Source organism: Lupinus angustifolius, chromosome LG12 (genome assembly GCF_001865875.1).
Source record: "Lupinus angustifolius cultivar Tanjil chromosome LG12, LupAngTanjil_v1.0, whole genome shotgun sequence".
NCBI lineage: Eukaryota > Viridiplantae > Streptophyta > Magnoliopsida > Fabales > Fabaceae > Lupinus > Lupinus angustifolius.
In genome coordinates, this window is record NC_032020.1 from 326398 (window position 1) to 346228 (window position 19831).

Sequence of the window (19831 nt, forward strand, 5' to 3'; positions counted from 1 at the left end):
CTACCTTTCTTAGCTGGGAAGAACAAGATCAAACAGTTTTTTCCTGGATCCTCAACTCAATTTCTGAGTCATTACAACCAAGAGTTCTTGGTTGCACCTCATCTTACCAATTATGGGAAGAACTCAAAGCTTGTTGCAATGCCCATACCAAGGCTAGAAGTAGACAACTCAGAGCCCAACTTCGCACCATCTCCCAAGGATCTGCCTCTATCTCTGAATATTTTTCTAAGGTTAAAATCATTACTGATTCTCTTGCTTCAATAGGCCCTCCTATCTCCATTGCTGAGCATGTTGACTGCATTCTAGATGGTCTTGGGGAGGAATTCCAATCTGTCATTACGGCAATTGAAAGCCAAATTGAACCGCCCTCAATAAATGACCTTGAGCAGTTTCTTTTAACCTTTGAATTCAGACTCATCAAAAATAGACACAAGGCTGTCTCAGATGCTCTCTCAGCCAATGTTGCTTCTGCTCCTTCTCCAACTCAGTCGCCTTCTTCAGTGAATAATTCTAGCCAGTTTCATCCCAAATCATCTCAACCTAGGTATGACACTTATCCTTTTGCTCCTAGCCACAGATATGACAACTATCCTATTGGTTCAAGAGGGGGGAGGTTTGGAAGAAGAGGGGGAAGACCATTCAGGGGAGGAAAAACTACAGGTCGTTCTGGTAACCACTATTTCTGTTCCTACTGCAATCGTCCTGGCCATGACCTTGAATGGTGTTACTATGCCCAACAAGATTCCAACTTTCCCTACTATACATCACAGTCACACAACAATAACCACTTCTCTTCTCATCCTCAAACATATCCTAACCCTGCTCATCCCATGACATCCAAAGGACAAAGGCCAGATTCTTTCTATCCCCATCACACCACCAGACCTATGCAACAATACCCCAACTATAACACCTATTATGATCACAACTCTGCTGCACCACCTCCAACTTCCCTCTATGGCACCAGACCTCATATCTCTCATGCTCAGCCTCAAGCCTTTACTGGATCACACCCCTATGCTATGAATGTCAGTACTGGAGGTACTGACCCAAAGAACTCCATTTGGTTCCCTGATTCTGGTGCAACCAACCACATTACCTCAGATCCAGCATTTCTTCATGAGCCAACTGAGCAGTTTGGTCCAGAGCATCTCTATATGGGTAATGGTACTAAGGCTTCTATTTCTTATGCAGGCCATACTTCTTTTCCCTCTCCCTTTAGTCCTCATATATCTCTTTCTCTTAACAATTTACTTCTTGTTCCATCTATTACCAAAAACCTGATAAGTGTTTCACAATTTGCCAAGGATAATAATTGTTTCTTTGAGTTTCATCCTAATGAATGTTTTGTCAAATCTCAGGATTCTAACACTATTCTCCTTAAAGGGTCTCTCACCACAGAAGGGTTGTATGCTTTTCCTAGTCTACTCTCCAAGAAGTCCACTCACTGCACTTCTGGTTCTACATCAAAGTCCAAGCCCTACTCTGCTGCCCTAACCAGTTCCAGTGTCAACAACAATTCTGCATATTCTCTTTGGCATTATAGATTAGGTCATGTTCATTCTACCATTGTAAACACAGTAATGTCTCAATGTAACCTCCCTCATTCTAATAAAACAGTCTTTGATTTCTGCAATGCTTGTTGTTATGGGAAGTCTCATAGAATTCATGCTCCTAAATCCACTAGTGTATATTCCAAATCCTTTGATCTTCTTTATCTAGATTTGTGGGGCCCTGCCCCTGTTTTATCTGAGTCAGGGTTTAAATATTACCTCTCCATTGTTGATGCTAAAACCAAATACACTTGGATCTATTTACTCAAACAAAAATCAGACACCTTCACTATTTTTAAGCACTTTGTCCAACTTGTCAAAACTCAGTTTAATACCATCATTAAAGCTGTCCAAACTGATTGGGGGAGTGAGTTCATGCCATTTACTTCCTTTTTAACCTCATTAGGCATAAACCACAGACTCTCTTGCCCTCATACACATCATCAACAAGGCACTGTTGAAAGGAAACATAGACATATAGTTGAAACTGGCCTAACCCTACTAGCTCATGCTAGTCTACCTTTAAATCTCTGGGAATATGCCTTCACCACTGCTGTTTTCTTAATCAACAGACTTCCTTCCCCCACCTTACATAATAAATCCCCTTTCTTTCTATTGAATGACAAAGTGCCTGATTACAGTAGTCTGAGAGTATTTGGGTGTGCCTGTTTTCCCTTACTAAGACCCTACAACACTCACAAAATGCAGTATAGGTCCACCGAGTGCACCTTTTTAGGATACTCCTCTACTCACAAAGGTTATAAATGCATGTCCAAGGAAGGTAGGATATATGTCTCTAAGGATGTCACCTTTAACGAAAATGCCTTTCCATTCCAAAAGTCAAGTTCTACATACCAATCTTCTCCCAATTCCTCCAACCTTGTCTCTGTTCCCTCTAAGATCATTGGTTCCTTTCCTAGTTCCCCTCCTCTCTGTCCTAGTATAACACACAACACTAGTGGTCAATCCTCAAGTATGTCCAGTCCTCCTCTCAATGACCAAAGACCAGATATGGCTTCCCCTGGTTCAGTTAACTCCCTGCCTAGTTCTCCAACATATGAGTCAAATTCCTCAATACCCTTACAAAGTCCAACTTCTTCATCCCATCCATTACCTACTGTTCCCTCTTCCACTCACCCTATGGTCACTAGGTCAAAGTCAGGCATACATAAATCTGTTTTACCTAGTCTAGCCAGTTTGTTTCTTGCTCATACAGAACCTTCTACTGCAAAAGAAGCTCTTCTTAGTCCTGTTTGGAAAAATTCCATGCAAGAAGAATATGATGCTCTACTCAAGTTAGGAACTTGGTCCTTAGTTCCTCTTCCTCCTAATAAGAAGGCAATTGGGTGTAAGTGGATTTTCAGAGTAAAAGAGAACCCTGATGGCTCTGTAAACAGATTTAAAGCCAGGTTGGTTACAAAAGGGTATCATCAGCAACCAGGGATTGATTACACAGAAACTTTTTCCCCTGTAATCAAACCTGTTACTATCAGAATTGTGCTCACTTTGGCAGTCACCTATGGTTGGGCTATACAGCAACTAGACATAAACAATGCTTTTCTAAATGGAGTGTTAAATGAAGAAGTCTATATGATCCAGCCTTCTGGATTTCATGTTGGAGATAAAACTACTGTATGCAAGCTACACAAAGCCTTATATGGGCTCAAACAAGCTCCTAGGCAGTGGTTTGAAAAACTTAAAGGAACTCTTGTACAACTAGGTTTTACAATCAGCAGATGTGACAACTCTTTGTTCATTTCTGGTTCTCGAAAATTGTTTGTTTTGGTATATGTGGATGATATCATCATCACTGGATCCTCTGGTTCAGAAGTCTCTCACTTGATCAACAAACTCAGTTCTAGTTTTGCTCTCAAAAATCTAGGCAAATTGGATTATTTTTTAGGCATTGAGGTCAAACATCTTTCAGATGGTTCTCTCTTTCTCTCTCAAAGCAAGTATGTCAAGGATTTGCTCCTCAAAGCTCACATGGACAGTGCCAAACCTAGTGCTAATCCTATGTCCAGTACTTGCAAACTCTCTAAAACTGGAACAGAAGCCTTTGAAAATCCCTCACTGTTTAGGTCAGTTGTTGGTGCTCTTCAGTATGCCACCATAACTAGACCTGATTTGGCCTTTTGTGTTAACAAAGTTTGCCAATTTATGAGTAATCCTCTGGATCAGCATTGGGTGGCAGTTAAGAGGATACTTAGGTATATCAAAGGGACAATTACCTATGGCATTCATCTCAAGACAGCATCCACTGTTTCCTCTGTTCCTATTACTCTCACTTGCCTATGTGATGCTGATTGGGCCTCTGATCCTGATGATAGGAAGTCCATCTCAGGGGCTTGTCTTTTTATGGGTCCTAATGTCATTACATGGTGGTCTAAAAAGCAACAGACAGTGTCCAGATCCAGCACAGAAGCTGAGTACAGGAGCCTTGCCCTAGCTGCTCAGGAGATGATTTGGGTTGAGTCCCTTCTTTCTGGACTCAAAATTCCTCATCAAACTCCTCTGGTTTTGTGTGATAACCTAAGTACAGTAGCAATGGCACATAATCCTGTTCTTCACAGCAGAACCAAGCACATAGAGCTTGATCTCTTCTTTGTGAGAGACAAAATTCATGCCAAAACTCTCCTAGTTAAACATGTTCCATCTGAGTTTCAAACAGCAGATGTCCTTACAAAGCCTTTGGCCACTGCAAGGTTTTTATTGTTAAGGAAACAACTTAAAGTCACTGATTTAGATTCTCTAATCAGTCACCCTAGGTTTCAGGGGGGTATATTAGAGTGTAAGACTTAAAGTCTTGGTTTATGGACTGATTCAGTATGGTTGTTACTGAATCAGTTTTATTTGATTGTTGTTCTATTTCTGTGTTGACAGAAACAGTTAGTTAGTTAGTTAGGGGAAGTTACTTGTTGTTCACGTAACTTCCCATTCTATTTCTCTCTTGTAATGCTTCCCCTGGATTATATAAAGGGGATAGCTTGTTCATATTCATTCAAGAAATAAAATCATAAACATTCAGTTTCTCTCATTACCTTTCTCCTTTATGTTTTCTGTTTTTTAATTCTTTTACATGTTGAAGTAATAGCAAAAATGCAAAAGAGATTATGACAATGTGCAGAAATGGGATGTGCTAATGATAAAATTAAAATAATACACCTATCTATGCTAACATTCTAGTAAATACAAGCATATTATATAAGAATATAACTAGTTCTAACACTTCCTAACACTAATAACAGCAACAACGTTTAACATATCCTCAGCAAAAAATATATAAGTAGTGAAACTGCAATAAAAGAGTCATCATCAATTTGAAACATATGAACATACTCCAACAGATAACACAATGGCATACCTTTGTAAGATTTCTACCTTCTGTGGATCAATAGCTGTAACAACTTCATCTGCAATAAAGAAATGAAGTAACATATTACTAAGAATATTGAAAATACAATAAATTCGGAGAAACAAAAACATGATGATATGAATTTTGAGAATCCTTTAGCAAAGTGCACCATCATAGAGTGAGCCTCAAACTAGGAAACTTTTAACAATAGATTCAAAATTTCCATTGCACGATATAGATTATAAAAGCAGGTAATCCATTGGATGAATCATGTTATATGATAAACAAGGACTCAAGATGTAACAATTATGGAAATCATGACTGCAACCATTCTTAAGAATCAAGCCCAACCAGGAGACAGCTGGATCTCTCGTTTGTCTGAAGTTAAAACTTTGACTGCAAGAACCTGGCTGATATCTGCAATCTGAAACGATAAATTCAGAGGATAAATTATGAAGTTGAGCACATTCTAATTGCATTAAGAAGAAAAAAATTAATCAATCATACCCATCCTAGATGTTGTAAAATCAAATCTTGGTCAGATGAATCCTCAAGAATTTTTGAAGCTTCGGCTGCAGCTATTGCCTTGCCAGAAATGAGGTTTTCCCCACTGTCCAGTATATTATTATCTGAAGCAATGTCTTTCCAGAGGCCAGATGAATAGCTTCTTGCGAGGATGCGCCAAATAGACACGGCTTTTGAGCTCATTCCTTTACTTGTACATAGGAAGGCAAGTGTTCGTAGGTGCCCAGACTCCTCTAACATTTGTTCTAACTCCTCCTGCATATGAGACGCATTTCATAAGGTCATCTTTCAGGCCTTCCCCAGGCAATTACCATTATATCAAGCAATGCAACCTAAGTCTTCATTTAAAGGGCAGCATGTGTTTAGACAAGGGACCTTCTTTCCCATATACTGTTAACTCTTTTTGACATTCGAAGTAGGCTTTATTTTCTCACTTTCAATTTGCTTGCTCAACAATATTCTATTGTTGAAGAGCCTTGAATAAGGCCATACCAGGAACAAGAAACAATTTCTCAAATCTTCTTATCAAATGTCAAGTTCCTACTGCATACCTTACTGTCCAAATTTTGAAAATGTTGTACTGAAATCTATGTTGAAATTATAGGGTTTAGGTATGGAGGGAGAAAAAGGAATGCTCAAAATAGTAAATTGTATTGATACTATTGTGAATGATGATGTGATTATAATGTAATACAAAAGACATAACACTAACCCCTATTTATATTAATACTAGACTTCTGATTAAATATGGAAAACTTCATAACATATAAAATAAAGTAATCTCAATTCTAAGATGCTCTAAACAAACATAAGATATAATCATTATAATATGAGATATTATTTCTAAATCTAAGCATCTCTAGATATTCTCTACAAGATAATTTTAGATATTCTAAGATACTTTCATGCATTCTAACACTCTTCAATCGAAGAATTGTATATATAACATCGATAAACTTATATAAACACAACATACATAATTTGCCCATAGCAAAACAACTAGCAATCTGCACATACCACTACACACCAGTTCGTAGAAGATGCCAGCCTCTCCATGTCCTCAACACGATTTAAAGCTCTATAGAGATGCATTAACAGAGTGTCAACTCCCTCCCTGACTGATTGTGTTAAGTCTTTTTCTCTACATGCCTCCAAATACCTGTACATATTATTCATATAAAAAAGGTGAATATGAAAATAAGCCTAAAGGCATAATTTATGAAATCTTTCATGTGAATCATTAATTTGTCACACTACAATGATACTAGAATGAAACCAATGTCGTTAAAACTGGACTGGACCGGTTAAACCATGAACCAGACTCCTTTCTAGTTCTGGTTTAGTCATTTAACCGTTTTCACAGTCAATCCATGTCGAACCAGTCATAACCCGGTCTGGCCACTTTAAAACACACCAGCACATGACCTGATCATCTGACCAAGGTTTGGCTCACTTTTTTAAAATTTGTTATTGCTCTCAAAATGCAACAAATGAAAATCAAACTGCATTTTGTGCCAAGGTAAAGAACAACTCTATTATAGATCAGATGCTGGTTGTAATTGTTTAAGTAGATATATTTATTAAGTTGTTGGTTTCGTGTTCCAAATTTTTAATGTTCTTCTTTTCCTATAATGAGAATTTGCAACACAGTCACACTTCTAACAAATGTGTATGTTTTTATATATGACCGGTTGAACCAGAACCAGAACCAGAACATTTTCTGGTTTGCCTTTCGGCCAGGCTTTTCTGATGCCATTCGGTCCATCTATAAAAATATTGATTGAAACCTAAATATTTCAAATACATCTCTCTTCCTCTACCCGAACATATCTTTATGATCTGCCCAAAAGAAAAGCCCCAAGGACAGGTTGTTGAAGTTTTTATTGGTGTTTGTGTGACCTCAGCATCAACAGCAACATGACCGAAAAATTGAAAAGAATAACAACTGAAAGGAATTAAAACCTGCTAATGTTCTTGATTGCTAACTCCAACAAATCACCTCTATTTGGTGGATTCAGAAAAAGATCATTATCTACTATTGTTTCTACACCCGCTTTCCTCAGGAAAGAAGCTCTCTGGATTGTCATCAAGCCATCATCTACTACATCTTCAAGAGGGGCAGGCGGAGGATGCAAACCCCAATACCGATTCCTAGGAACCTACAAAAGGCAGTATGAACCTCTGTACCACATTCACAAAGCACAACCTTTAAACATTTGAAATTTAACAAGTATTAAGGACAAGTACAGCATTTCACAACATAGCATAAAACCTAACAGAAAAATTAGTACTTAACCCTGCATCCAAAGTTGGTATTTGTTAAGCATATATTATAGCCCAAAGAAGATGGGGAGACTTGGCGCAAGGGTAAGGTTGTGCCTTGTGACCTAGCGGTCACGTTCAAATCCTAGAAATATCCTTTGTTTGAAGGGGTGAGGCTAGGTACATCGACCTTCCCCCAAAGCCTTGTGCACAGGGGCCCCTTTTGAATCTAATATCCCATGAATTAAAAAATCAATTTGCATGCTGCACAGAGGCCCCTTTCATATTATGTACTAAGAGATTAAACGAGATCACAGAATACCAACTCATTTGCATGTTGCACCATCACGTGGCATTTTTTCAAAAACAAATATGAATAGCTAGGCTTAATGTTCTTCAGTGAAGAAAGCATGATAAGGTTGTATATTTTGTCATGTATATGAACATAGAATGAATATATTATCCAAATAGTAAAAATAAAGAATACCAATCTATTCACAACATAGTTGCTTATCATACTCTGGAATGCTCAAACACATTGCTACTAAGACTGAATTAAAACCTAGTATTTTACTTTACTATTCAGTAAAATTGAAATCTAGACATTTAAAAACACTAATACTTCCGGTTTAAAAACACTGATATCAGATTGGTCGTCTGCCATTTAGGGGCCCAAACCTAAGTACAATATATTCCCAGGCTATTCGAGAGAACCTGGATTCTCTCTCTCCCAGTTTCCTTCTAAATTTCTCAACGACTAATTTCTATGCTATTGCCCTATTTATATCTGTCTAACTACTCTCAGCAGTTAGTTAAACTTTTACATTCAGTTACAATCCCCTGTGGCATGGCCTACCTGCTTGTGCCACTTCTCTCTTATATAAACCTTCATAAACCTATCATATTGTCCCCATTATATCTTCATCACATTATATATGTCCATAGATTATCAATTACTTTAGTTATTTTGCCATTATGACTTATGGATTATGATAAGTATGACCCTTATGACTTGAATTTGTGCTATTTCATATGGTATTTTTGTCGTTATGAGTGTTATGGCTTATGTTATGAATTATTTTAGCATGTTTAATTAATGATCATGAATCTTATGATTCACAATACAAGATGACTCATGATTCAGAAAATATGTCTAGCGATTCATGTACGATTCACAATACTAACTAACTTGAAGTGAACTAGTAATAAGATCTGAATATGGAGGCAAATGTAATGAATCATGTGTCAAAATTATTAAAAACATAACTTTCAAATATGCAACCATACAAAATAATTGTTTTCATTTTATTTCCTAATCACATTATAGAAGCCTCACACAAAATATAGGTAGGATTTGTTAGTCACTGAAACAATTCGCATTTGGTTTTTACAAATGTGATAGATCCCAAGGTGTGTTCAATAAATGTGGATAAAATTTGGCAATATATTTTCTGCCCAGTTCTGACTTCGGAGTAAGAGAAGACTTGGCACGTGACCAAGATATTAAATATCAATTCATCAAAGATACATATCTTCTACCAAATTTACATGTCATGATAACTTTCAAAGAGATAAAACAATTTATATTCATACAATATGGAGAATGTTTTCACATTCCAAAAGTCTTATTTCAGGTGGCTTAGCACATTGGCCAGACACTAAGAACATACCAGCAACAAGATTTATCGAAGTAATATATAAATAGGGATACAAGAATAAGTGTACCAGCAAGGACCATCGGTTTGGATCACGCATTATGAATGGGAATACTTCAGAAGGCTGCATTGTGTCAGAAAGCAAAAAGTGGTCCACTGCTTCTTCAAAATGCAAGTCAAAAAGCAAGAGGAACCCCACTTGAGCATGCACAAATGAGAGCAAATCATTTGACATTTCACCTTCTGACTCAAGCTCCTCTACCAAGGATATGGCTCCCTTGTAATTCTTCTTCCTCAGAAGGTCTTTTATTTGTTCTTCAGAACGTAATTTCTGATAGCACACTACCTAGATATATATATTCAAAAACAGATTATTGAAATTCTTCAATGACTTAGGAATATGAGAGCTTAGATAAACAATGGCATTATCAAAAGAAAATTGGCAAAATATTTGTCGAAAAGTCTCAGAAAGAGGAAAATACCAACCAAAATATCTTCCCAAAAGTTTAATGAGTCGTGACCCAAAGACAAAGACAAGAGAGAACTAAAACAAGTAAACATTGAGAAATATATTTCCAAGGACTAGCATGAGTGATTCTACTCTTGGAATTGGTGTCCTGGCCATTAGAATGTAAAGCATACTTACTTCAAATGACTTGATGCCATAAAAAAGAAGGTAGTATAGGAAAACGCCAAAGCCATCCTTTTTCTTGTGTACCAAATACCTGACACCCAACCACTACTCATCCTTCTTTAGTCTACAATAAGCCTCCCAACTAACAAGGTGGTCTCCATTGTTTTAAAGTGCAGTCGTGGTTACATTGCGTTTACCACAAGTGCAGAAAATTGCAGGAAAATGCAGCCGCGATTGTGCTCGTGATGTCGTTGCGGAGACTCCTCAACCCACAATATTGTGGTTGCAAAGTGCAATTTAAAACAATGGTGGTCTCAACTAGAATCTACCAGCACCGACCAAAGGGAATCCCCTATAACTCTATTTTCTGAGCCAGAACCACATAAATATGAAAAAGGAGAAGAAAGTATAAAGGGATTCTAGCCAAACTAAAAGAGTAATCCGACCACCCAAACAGAAAAATGCACCTTTCAACAATCTAACCACTTAGAATTCTTACAAACCATTGTGTGTCAACAGGACAAAGAAATGGGACTATGAGAATTTGACAAGTCACTGAAGTAACTAAAGCTGTCAAATTTTTACTAACTACATTCACACCCTCCAGATCAGAAATGGCCTCAATGAATTTCAAATAAGTCAGACCTTTTTCTAACCCCTTGAGTTAAGTCAAGCCTCAAGCCTTTTATTTACATTATTTGGCCAACCTCAAGGTTCAGTGGATACTCAAAAATAAGCAAATGTCCATTGATTTCAAAGTAAAAATCCAAAAAATCACACCAATGCTCCCAAAGCCTAAGTTGGGCCTCACTTTGTTATATCTACTTGATCATAAGGGCAACAGGCTGAATTGGGCGTCTTCAACTGATCACAGAAGACTCACTATACAAATAGGATTAATTTCAATGATCCACCATCCTAATCTAATAAAAGAATAAATCCTCAAATTGCTCCTAATTGGTCTTAACTGTTTATGTGATATATATGATATGTTAACAACAATCAAGCCTTTATCCCACTAGGTGGGGTCGGCTACATGGATCGAACGATGTCATAATGCTCTATCTTAATGAATGACTAGAAAAATATAAATTTTATTATGGTTTTGCAACCATCAATTGTTTTTCGTTGGACATGGACCACATGGTTGTGGTATCATTAGAGGAATTTGTTGTTATCATGACCTGGTCTTTATCTAGTGTATCTCAACAATCCATAAACCCAAGGACCCTAATTTTATATATGCCAAGAAACCAAGCAACTAGCTAAGCAGCCATTGAAGCTTACATCTTAAACTAAGATTCGAATACACATTTAGAAACGAAAATAAAAGTATAGTATGAATGAAGATCTTAATGTGATCAGATTCACGCTTAAACATACCTTGGTAGCGGTTGCAACAGCAACAAGCTTCCCACTCTTATCTTCCTCAGTAGCAACAATACATGGTCCAATTCCCTCCCCGCCAAACGGTAACACCTGAACACAACTACCGGATTTCTTATGATACAACTCAACCTTTCCATCACTCACAATAACCACATAGGAAGAAATCTCTCCAACAGAATCCAATCCGTGGCGGAACACAAGACTACCACCCACCGGCTGCCCAAGTGCATCCACAATAATCCCCACATTGTCCACCAACAACAGCACCCTCTGCTCATTCTGCAACAACTTTAACCGTGGCGGCCTGGAAACATCGGGCAACGAAAATATAACCCCGCTCTGCCCACTAACACACGAAATCAAGCTGTAACCGTTAACCGTCCCAACGATAATTGAATCATCAAACCACACCATAGTACTAATTACCCCATCAACAAACTGAATCTCTTTCAAAACCAACAAAACCCCACCACCATCATCCTTATCACTTTTATTCTTCCCTAAAACAAGCTCAACAAGCATCAACCTTTTCCCAACAACAACTGCAAAGACACAATTACCCTCACTTTGAACTTCACCACCCTCTCTCGTTTTGAACCCATTTGTTCTAACCCCACCTCCCAATTTCTTCAAAAACCGTTGACTAGTGCTACGAGTGTCTCCAATCAAACCCGAACCCGAACCCGAACCCGAACCCTCTTTATCAAACTCACTACTCCAAATTCTAACTCTCCTAGTGATCAAAGAAACATTCTTTGGGAAATTCAACTTAGTGGGTCGATTTTGAAGCTGAAAATCAACCAAAAACAAAGACCCATCAGAGAGCAACAACACTTTTCCAAGTTCCTTGAGAACAATGATCGATTCAACAGGTGAATCAGTGGAAACAGATACACTTCTAATAAACGACAACTTAGGGAGAGAATCAGTGTCGTTTTGATTAAGATCGGTGTTTTTTGTTGTGGAGAGTGAAAAGAGGGTTCCAGAATGAGTACCAACGTAGAAGAAAGTGATGGAATTGAAAGTAGCGATAACGAGTGATCGAATTGAAGAAACTCGAGAATGAGTTGTGAGATCGAAGTGTGAGAGTGGTTCCAATACGGTGCGGTTGTTCATTATGCTTCCTTCTGATTTTCACACTATCATCACTCTTTTCTATTCGACTATTTCTCAACTCTTACTCCTCCTATATTGATGATCAATGCTTTACTCCTGCTTATTCGGTTCGGCCCGATCTTAGTTGGACTTGCATTTGGTTATCGGATTTAAAGTTGAGTTCAAAAATTAGATTTAATCAATATTTGAGTGGGTTAAAACCAACTCTTGCTTATTGTTGACTTTTTTATACATGTTTTTTTCAATTGTGTAGAAATATATTTATTTTTATAGTAAACTAGTATTATACCCGTATATTATGAGTTGCAATATGTTGACATTGGAAAATATATTTAATATTTTTAATTACATGAAACACATAAGATTTTAGTTAAATAGATATGTATATTAATTTAATAATAGAATGTGTTATCCTCTTTTTTGATAATTGTGTGATATCTCTTTCATTTTTGTGATAGCTATATCTCTCTCAATGTTATGTATTATGCATGATATCAATATCTCTCTCAAAATTTTGATTAGTTCATGTTAGGATTAATTTCTTACTTATCAGATAGATTATATAACAAATGTTATGAGTTATTTTCTAACTTTTTGAACTAAAACTAATATTCATTAAGGCCCAATAACATTGATTCGACTTAAAAAGAAAATAGAAAAAACTAGATAAATATACATTAAAAAATATAAAGATATTTTTATTTTTGATTAATGATGAGAGATATCTTTAAACTAACTATTTTTCCTAATGCAACTCTAAGTAAAAATGTAAATGATTGTAAGTAAACAAATTAAATCAAAGAAGCATTTAACTCAAGCATTCTATGTTACATTAACCTATGACATTCTCCTAATTGTTCCATGTTTCACTTACAATCTTTGATACCATATCTAAGAGTTCATCTTTCAAACTACTCTCTTCAATTGAACTCTTAAATTTCTCAACAACACCTTCAAACATAGACTCAACCATTCCTCTAATGTTGTCTCTAAGAAGATCAAACACTGAAGTTAATAGCATAGTTATTGCTTCAATCATTAGCTGAAAAATAAGCTCTAAACATGCCATAATGGCCTCGGCGACTTGTCGAAATCCTTCATGAATGGCTTCACTAGGTACTTTGATGGCTTGAATTAACAACATAACAGCACAAATAATCGATGTTAAGATTAAACGAGTTAACAAAGTCGATAATGTTGCTATAATCAATATGATTAGTCTCATAAGAAGAACTAACATTGGAATGAAAGACTTGGCAAAGAAGGGAAAAGCAAAGGTTTAAGAGAATTTAAGGGTTTCAAAGTAAGTTTCTATGAATATTTTACATAGCATTTAAAACATTGAAGCTTGTTCATTTGAGAGTTTTATAAGTACAAGCTTATGCATTAGTTGTTACTTACTACACGTTATCTTAGAAAACTTGCAAGGATTGTTTAACAAATAATATATTCTTAAATGTATAGTGTAAACCAAGTTTCATGTATGCTTTGAAGCAATGTCACTTCATATGCAATGTAGAAGTTACTAGTCGATGTCGAGTGTCTATTAATCTTAAATCATATAATAGAGTATTACGATATCGTTCAATTTATGACTTAACAACCTTAAGCTTTTCGTTTTTTATGGTTGTATTATTGTCGGATGAGGATCACATGTTCTCATTCATGTCTCACTTGGTTTCCCAAGTTAATGGGAAAGTTCCATTTATTTAAAAAGAAAAATTATAAAAACAAAAATTAATATTTTAATATTATTTCATAAAGTTTAATTGGTTTGATACATCAGGAGAGGAAAATTATGGGATAGGTGATCCTTATCCACTATTGTCCTGCATATGATTTAAAATCAAATGAAGGAAGCATTTTCAACATATTTCACCCTCTCCTACTTTGTTATTTTTCACACACTGTCACATGCTGTGTAAACCTCTTCCTTGAAGTGTAAAGTGGGGCAAAATATACTTATGGAATGACCAGGCTGACCTAACTATAGACCCGATTAAATATAATAAATATACATTTTAAATAAAGTCTTCTCAATATTACAAACTACTATCGATATCGAATTTGACATATAAAGTTATATATATATATATATGATGAAAAATTAGATAATCAATAATATTTTCGACCAAAGAGGTGTTATTACTTTTTACATAATTGAATAGAGATCATTGAATGAGTCGGATCATGCTTATCCCTACCAACCCACAGAGTCTAATTTTTTAAGCTCAATTTCTATTAAGTACAAAGAAAACATTGCACAATTTAAGATCTCCATCAACTTACACAAAACCATATTACAAAAAACTATACATCATGCAGAGAAAATCTGAACTATACAAAGTAAACATAACCCAACACTCAAAATCTAAAAACTAAAAACTAAACTCACTATATATACAAGGAAAATTCACCAAACTTAGGATTTTGTAGCAACCTATGGTTTCTTTACACTGCTCAATTATCCTTAAGCTTATATAAATTGTCAATGTAATCTTCTGTTTCCCATAGGAAAGTTCCAAAAGCAACAGCTTCCAAAACTAGCCTCTTAAGACTAGAAAATGAAGTTAATATAAGATCATCATTCTCAACTAAACCAGATTCAACATTGTTAAAAAGTGCACAATTATAACTCCCTACTAAATTCACACCCTCTTTAGATCTAAATTTGTCACATTTCTGCAATGATCCAGTGTCAAATCTCATAGCATAACATTTTAGATCTTCAATTTCCATTTCCTGCTTGAACAACCCTTGCCCTGTTGATCGCATCGTACTCGAACTGCCGAAGATAGTATCTTTGAATCCATTAGGACACATATCGTTAAAAGAAAGGGCAGTCCTGTGACCGAGAGGAAGATCATGGTTAGACAAAGATAGGTTCCGTTCTAGGTGATGCCTCAACGAAACTGACTTCAAAAAGTAGCCATATAATATGGAGGCAACATAAACTCGGCCGAGTAAGAATTGTCGAACTTCGGTTGTTGCCCAACTCTCAGTTACACTAGAATTTGCTCTCAAGCCAGTTACATCAGTTATATGTTCTTTGATCATATCCAAAATTTCCAAGCTGTGAATAGATTCTAGTTCCCAATCTTTAGAAGGCAATATCTCTAGCCTTCCATTATAAAGGCACCTTGAAATCTTTGGGACCATTGGGACCTTGATCTCAGAAAACTTGTTAAGAATCAGCAAATACATAACATCTTCTACAGCAATTTGACATTGATTCTCTTTTACTTGTGCAATTCTCCTAGCATTCAGAAAAGTTTTCAATGAATATCTACTAATATTAGTATGCAATCACCAAATATTTTAAGCCGAACATTTAACTCGACTGTTTATTTGATTGAAGGCTATAGCCATTGAAACACGATTCTCTCAGCTTGATCGAGAACCGCGAATTGATTCTTGTATACCAATTCATGGTTCTTTTGTGAGTTGGTTCTTGCGTATTAATTCAATGATTCTTTTGTGAATTGATTCCCGAAAAGTAACAAACCAAATTTTCCTCTACAATTTTAGTTAAAGAAAGAAAAAGAAAATAAGAGTAATTGGTGATGTGAAGTCACCAACCTACATGAAGGGAGCACATCTACTATCCTACAAGTTGTGTCACTGTATGTGCCATCAATCTATGATTAGTTGAAAAACACAAATGTTGGTAAATGCAATGATACAATTTGTGGGACAGCAGATATATACCCGTACATGAATGAGTTACAGCAAATAAGAATTTTTTTTTTTCATATCATGTTGCCTAAAAGATACTTGTGTGGAAATAGAAATCAAAAAGAGAAGAAGCAATAGACCAACTTCTAAAACCACAGGGGCACTTGATTATTATTTTTTAAGAAAATATGTTATTATAATTCTAAGGAACTGAGTGTGGATAATGTTGAACAATCAAATGAAAATTTAAATAATGAAAATCTTATCAATAAATATGCTCATAATGTCAATGAGCATTTTTTGCTACCCTTATTTGAGAATGATGTCATATTAAATACTATAATAACTTTGTTATATTTCACATTACGACTTTAATATTTTAGTCATTTTTTCCTACTCTTATTTTGGTATATCATGCAAGTATTACACAACTTTATTATATAAAATCTTTTTTTGTTCAAATTTTAGAATTTAACATAAAAGTTTCCATAAATTAATGTCTCCCATTTTTATTTCACACCAGACCCAGAAAATATTAGGATCGGCCATGATCATATTTATAATTTTTCTATCTATCTCAAATATATTTATGGTTATCGGGTTCATCACTTTTTACATTATCATTCTTAGTGTTATGTGTTACTTGTTATTTAAGTTAAAAATTTAATAACTGAATACTTTTTAGGAGCAATAATATGAATAAGATTCCTCTCCAATTCTGATGGGTTTTTTGAAGTTATTTAATTTAAAAATAAATTAAAATCTAAATCATTAAAATTTTACTTTTACCGTGTGTTATGATCTAAACTATGTACTAGTCTCTCCTATATCGGAGACGAGCCGGACCCAATAACACATAGTGGTCCACTTCTTGAGACAAAAAAACATGTAGACCAATAAAAGAAAGGCTAAGTGAGGAACCTGTGAAGTAAGGTCTGATCATGAGAATAAGAAGAAAGTTGGTGCATGTGAGAAAAAGCAGCTTCTCTATCATAAGCCAAAAGCTTAAGCTCTTTTTCAACAGCAACATGGAACAATAGAGGATGGTTCTGCATCACACATGTTAGGGACTTACCAACAATGGACCTTGTCTTAAGAGGAGAGTTGAGACTGCTGAACTCACATACAACTCTAGGACTCTGTGCCCTTCTTCTAGGGACAGTCCTAAAGTTAGAGGGTGGGAAAAAAGTGAAGGTATTATGATGATGAAGATACATACAATTTTCCATAGATAATATTATGATGAAAAACTTGGTTTGTTTCTTAGTATAGGTGTATTGGTTTGGGATAAAGTACATAAGGAGTGAAGTGAAATATATATATATATATATATATATATATGATTTAGCTAGTTGTTGAAAGTACCCCACGTTATTTGGTAAGCAAAATTGTATTGTTAGTATGTTAGTATTTTATTATGGATGAGACTCCACCTTCAACCTTTTACATCCTACTATTTAAACACCTTATAACTCTCATTTTTTGTTGATGGTGGGACTCGAACCCACAACCTCCTGCACTCCATTTCTTACGACCACCCTCTTCACAATCAGACCACCTTGTGACTCCCAAGAGTAAGTTAAAAATACATACTTCATATTTTAGTCATTTATTCTATGAAAATTTAATAATTTATATGATTTAAATTAGTTAGTAGATCTCAATCATTATATTACGCTAAGATACGAATTCTCGGAACAAGTGGATCATCTCCAAATATATATTATATATTATTATAATGTATGATTAGATAGGGTTATAAGACTTTTGAGAAGATAGGGTCAGTGATTCATGAATCAAGATATAGTAGTTGATAAGTGAGTGTTGTAGTGGGACACTTATTTGTGGAATATTGTTAAGTAGCAGACAAAGTACTCCTTATTATTATTGCCAAATATTATTTAATCATTTTATTTCAATCATGTGTTAATTAAATTCTTATTATTGATAATCTATTTAATGATTTCAAGTTTATATCTTAAAAGTTTAATTTTAAGTATATCATATATATAAATACTTATTAAAAACTTTATACGTATAAGCCTTAAACGTCGAATGTTTGTAGATATTGCAAAAAAAAAAAATAAAGTTCAAAAACAACTATAAGTAAAAAATTAAAACATTTTTTCAAAAGGTAACTTTAAAAAGTAATTTTTTAAAATGTGGCTTTAAAAATGTTTTATTGAATAATAGTTTTAAAAAGAATTATTATTTTCTAAAATGTTTTCAATTCCAATTAAAAAATTAAATTCTATGAAAATGGAATCATTGATGAATTTGAATCTATCATTAAATTTGGATATGAATTGGATAATTTAAAATGATTTATATGGATTAGTGTATGACTTTCCATTTATCCATTGGAATCCAAATTCATTTATTTGTTACTCATATCTATCATTCATTTGCATTATTTTTTTTGAAGATGAATAACAATTAAACATGACTAAAATAATAACAATATATAAAACTCATCCACTATTAATATTTACATTCTATTAGATTATTGGAATTGTCCTACACCATATAATAATTAAGATTGCATATAATATATAATATACTTGGAAATCATTTGATTGTGGAATTTAAAATTGGCTCTTTTTTCCGCAGTTATAAAAACCATATCACATTAATAGGTTCAATTAAAAAATTGGTACATCACTCTCTATACTATTATGATATAACATCAATTATATAATTAAACTAGTCAAAAATGAAAAGTATTAAGAAATACGTGTTAGGTTAATCCTAATAAATAAATAAATATATATATATATATATATATATATATATAAAAGTTAAGTTAACTAGTAAACCTTATAATTAGTGAATTATTGATTAAACTACTCTATCAACATTCAAATAATTTTATCGGTATGATAATTGGTACAATATTAATAACATTGTGGTTTATTCACTTAACTTCGCTTCTTAGTTTTACATTGTGTTTAGTATAAAAATTGTATAAAGAATGATTGAGAATAAAAAAAGAATATAAAATATCATGATTTTTAATTGTTTTAGTATGATATATAAAATGGAAAGAATGTAGGAAGAAAATAATATATTTATTATTAAAACAGACAATGCACTATATTTGCCAGCTTGCTTGTTCAAAATTTCAGGAAAATATTGACACTTTTAATTCATTAACTCAAAAGTCAAAACAACACTTTTTCCTTAAAATATTGGGAAATATTAATAAGAAAAGTGGTCACTAATCTTCTTGAGATGAGTCCACTAATCTTCTTCACCATAATCTTTGTCTCTTTTATAGTTTTATTATTAGCATCAAACACAATAAAATTGGAGAAAAAATGAACTTTTGATATTAGAAGTAGTGTTATTAAACTTGGATCGGATAATAACTCGGTCAGAGTATTGGTATTGGGTCAATGAGTCACTAGTTTAACTAGTGGGTCAATGGTTAGATTGGTTAACTTGATTTGTATTAAAAATTCTAAAAAATTCATAATATTCAATATGGAAAATTTACGTGAATAGTGTAGTTAAACTACACTATCACATATTTGGTGTATGTTTGAAAATATTTACAGAACTAGTGCAAATTTAATGGAAATGTGGATGAGGTTCACGACTTTGGGAAAGTTATGGACCAACAATACAAGATCACTTTATTATGTCAAGGTTGACCAAAATCGTGGTC

General features: G+C 34.4%; 2 protein-coding genes across 4 annotated transcripts in view; both read right to left on the reverse strand.

Moving 5' to 3' along the window:
- Nucleotides 1–12544, reverse strand: part of LOC109362109 (transforming growth factor-beta receptor-associated protein 1) — a 20226-nt gene extending 7682 nt beyond the window's left edge. Inside the window, exons 1-7 of the mRNA XM_019607680.1 lie at nt 11368–12544; nt 9421–9696; nt 7396–7592; nt 6451–6592; nt 5416–5688; nt 5260–5332; nt 4918–4966 (exon numbers count right to left, since the gene is read on the reverse strand). Of these exons, the coding sequence (XP_019463225.1) occupies nt 4918–4966; nt 5260–5332; nt 5416–5688; nt 6451–6592; nt 7396–7592; nt 9421–9696; nt 11368–12489 (2132 nt within the window). The 5' untranslated portion in view covers nt 12490–12544. The remainder of the gene's footprint in view (nt 1–4917; nt 4967–5259; nt 5333–5415; nt 5689–6450; nt 6593–7395; nt 7593–9420; nt 9697–11367) is intronic.
- Nucleotides 14749–17454, reverse strand: LOC109362114 (UV-B-induced protein At3g17800, chloroplastic-like). Of its 3 annotated transcripts, XM_019607688.1 has the most exons (3): nt 17419–17450; nt 17086–17382; nt 14749–15745 (listed from the first exon to the last, which is right to left on the reverse strand). In XM_019607688.1, the coding sequence occupies exons 2-3, from the start codon at nt 17379–17381 to the stop codon at nt 14950–14952; spliced, it is 1092 nt and encodes a 363-aa protein (XP_019463233.1). In that variant the 5' UTR covers nt 17382; nt 17419–17450; the 3' UTR covers nt 14749–14949. The 3 variants fall into 3 exon arrangements, with proteins under 3 accessions (XP_019463233.1, XP_019463232.1, XP_019463231.1); XM_019607687.1 differs by having other exon boundaries at nt 14749–15748; nt 17089–17454; XM_019607686.1 differs by having other exon boundaries at nt 17086–17454.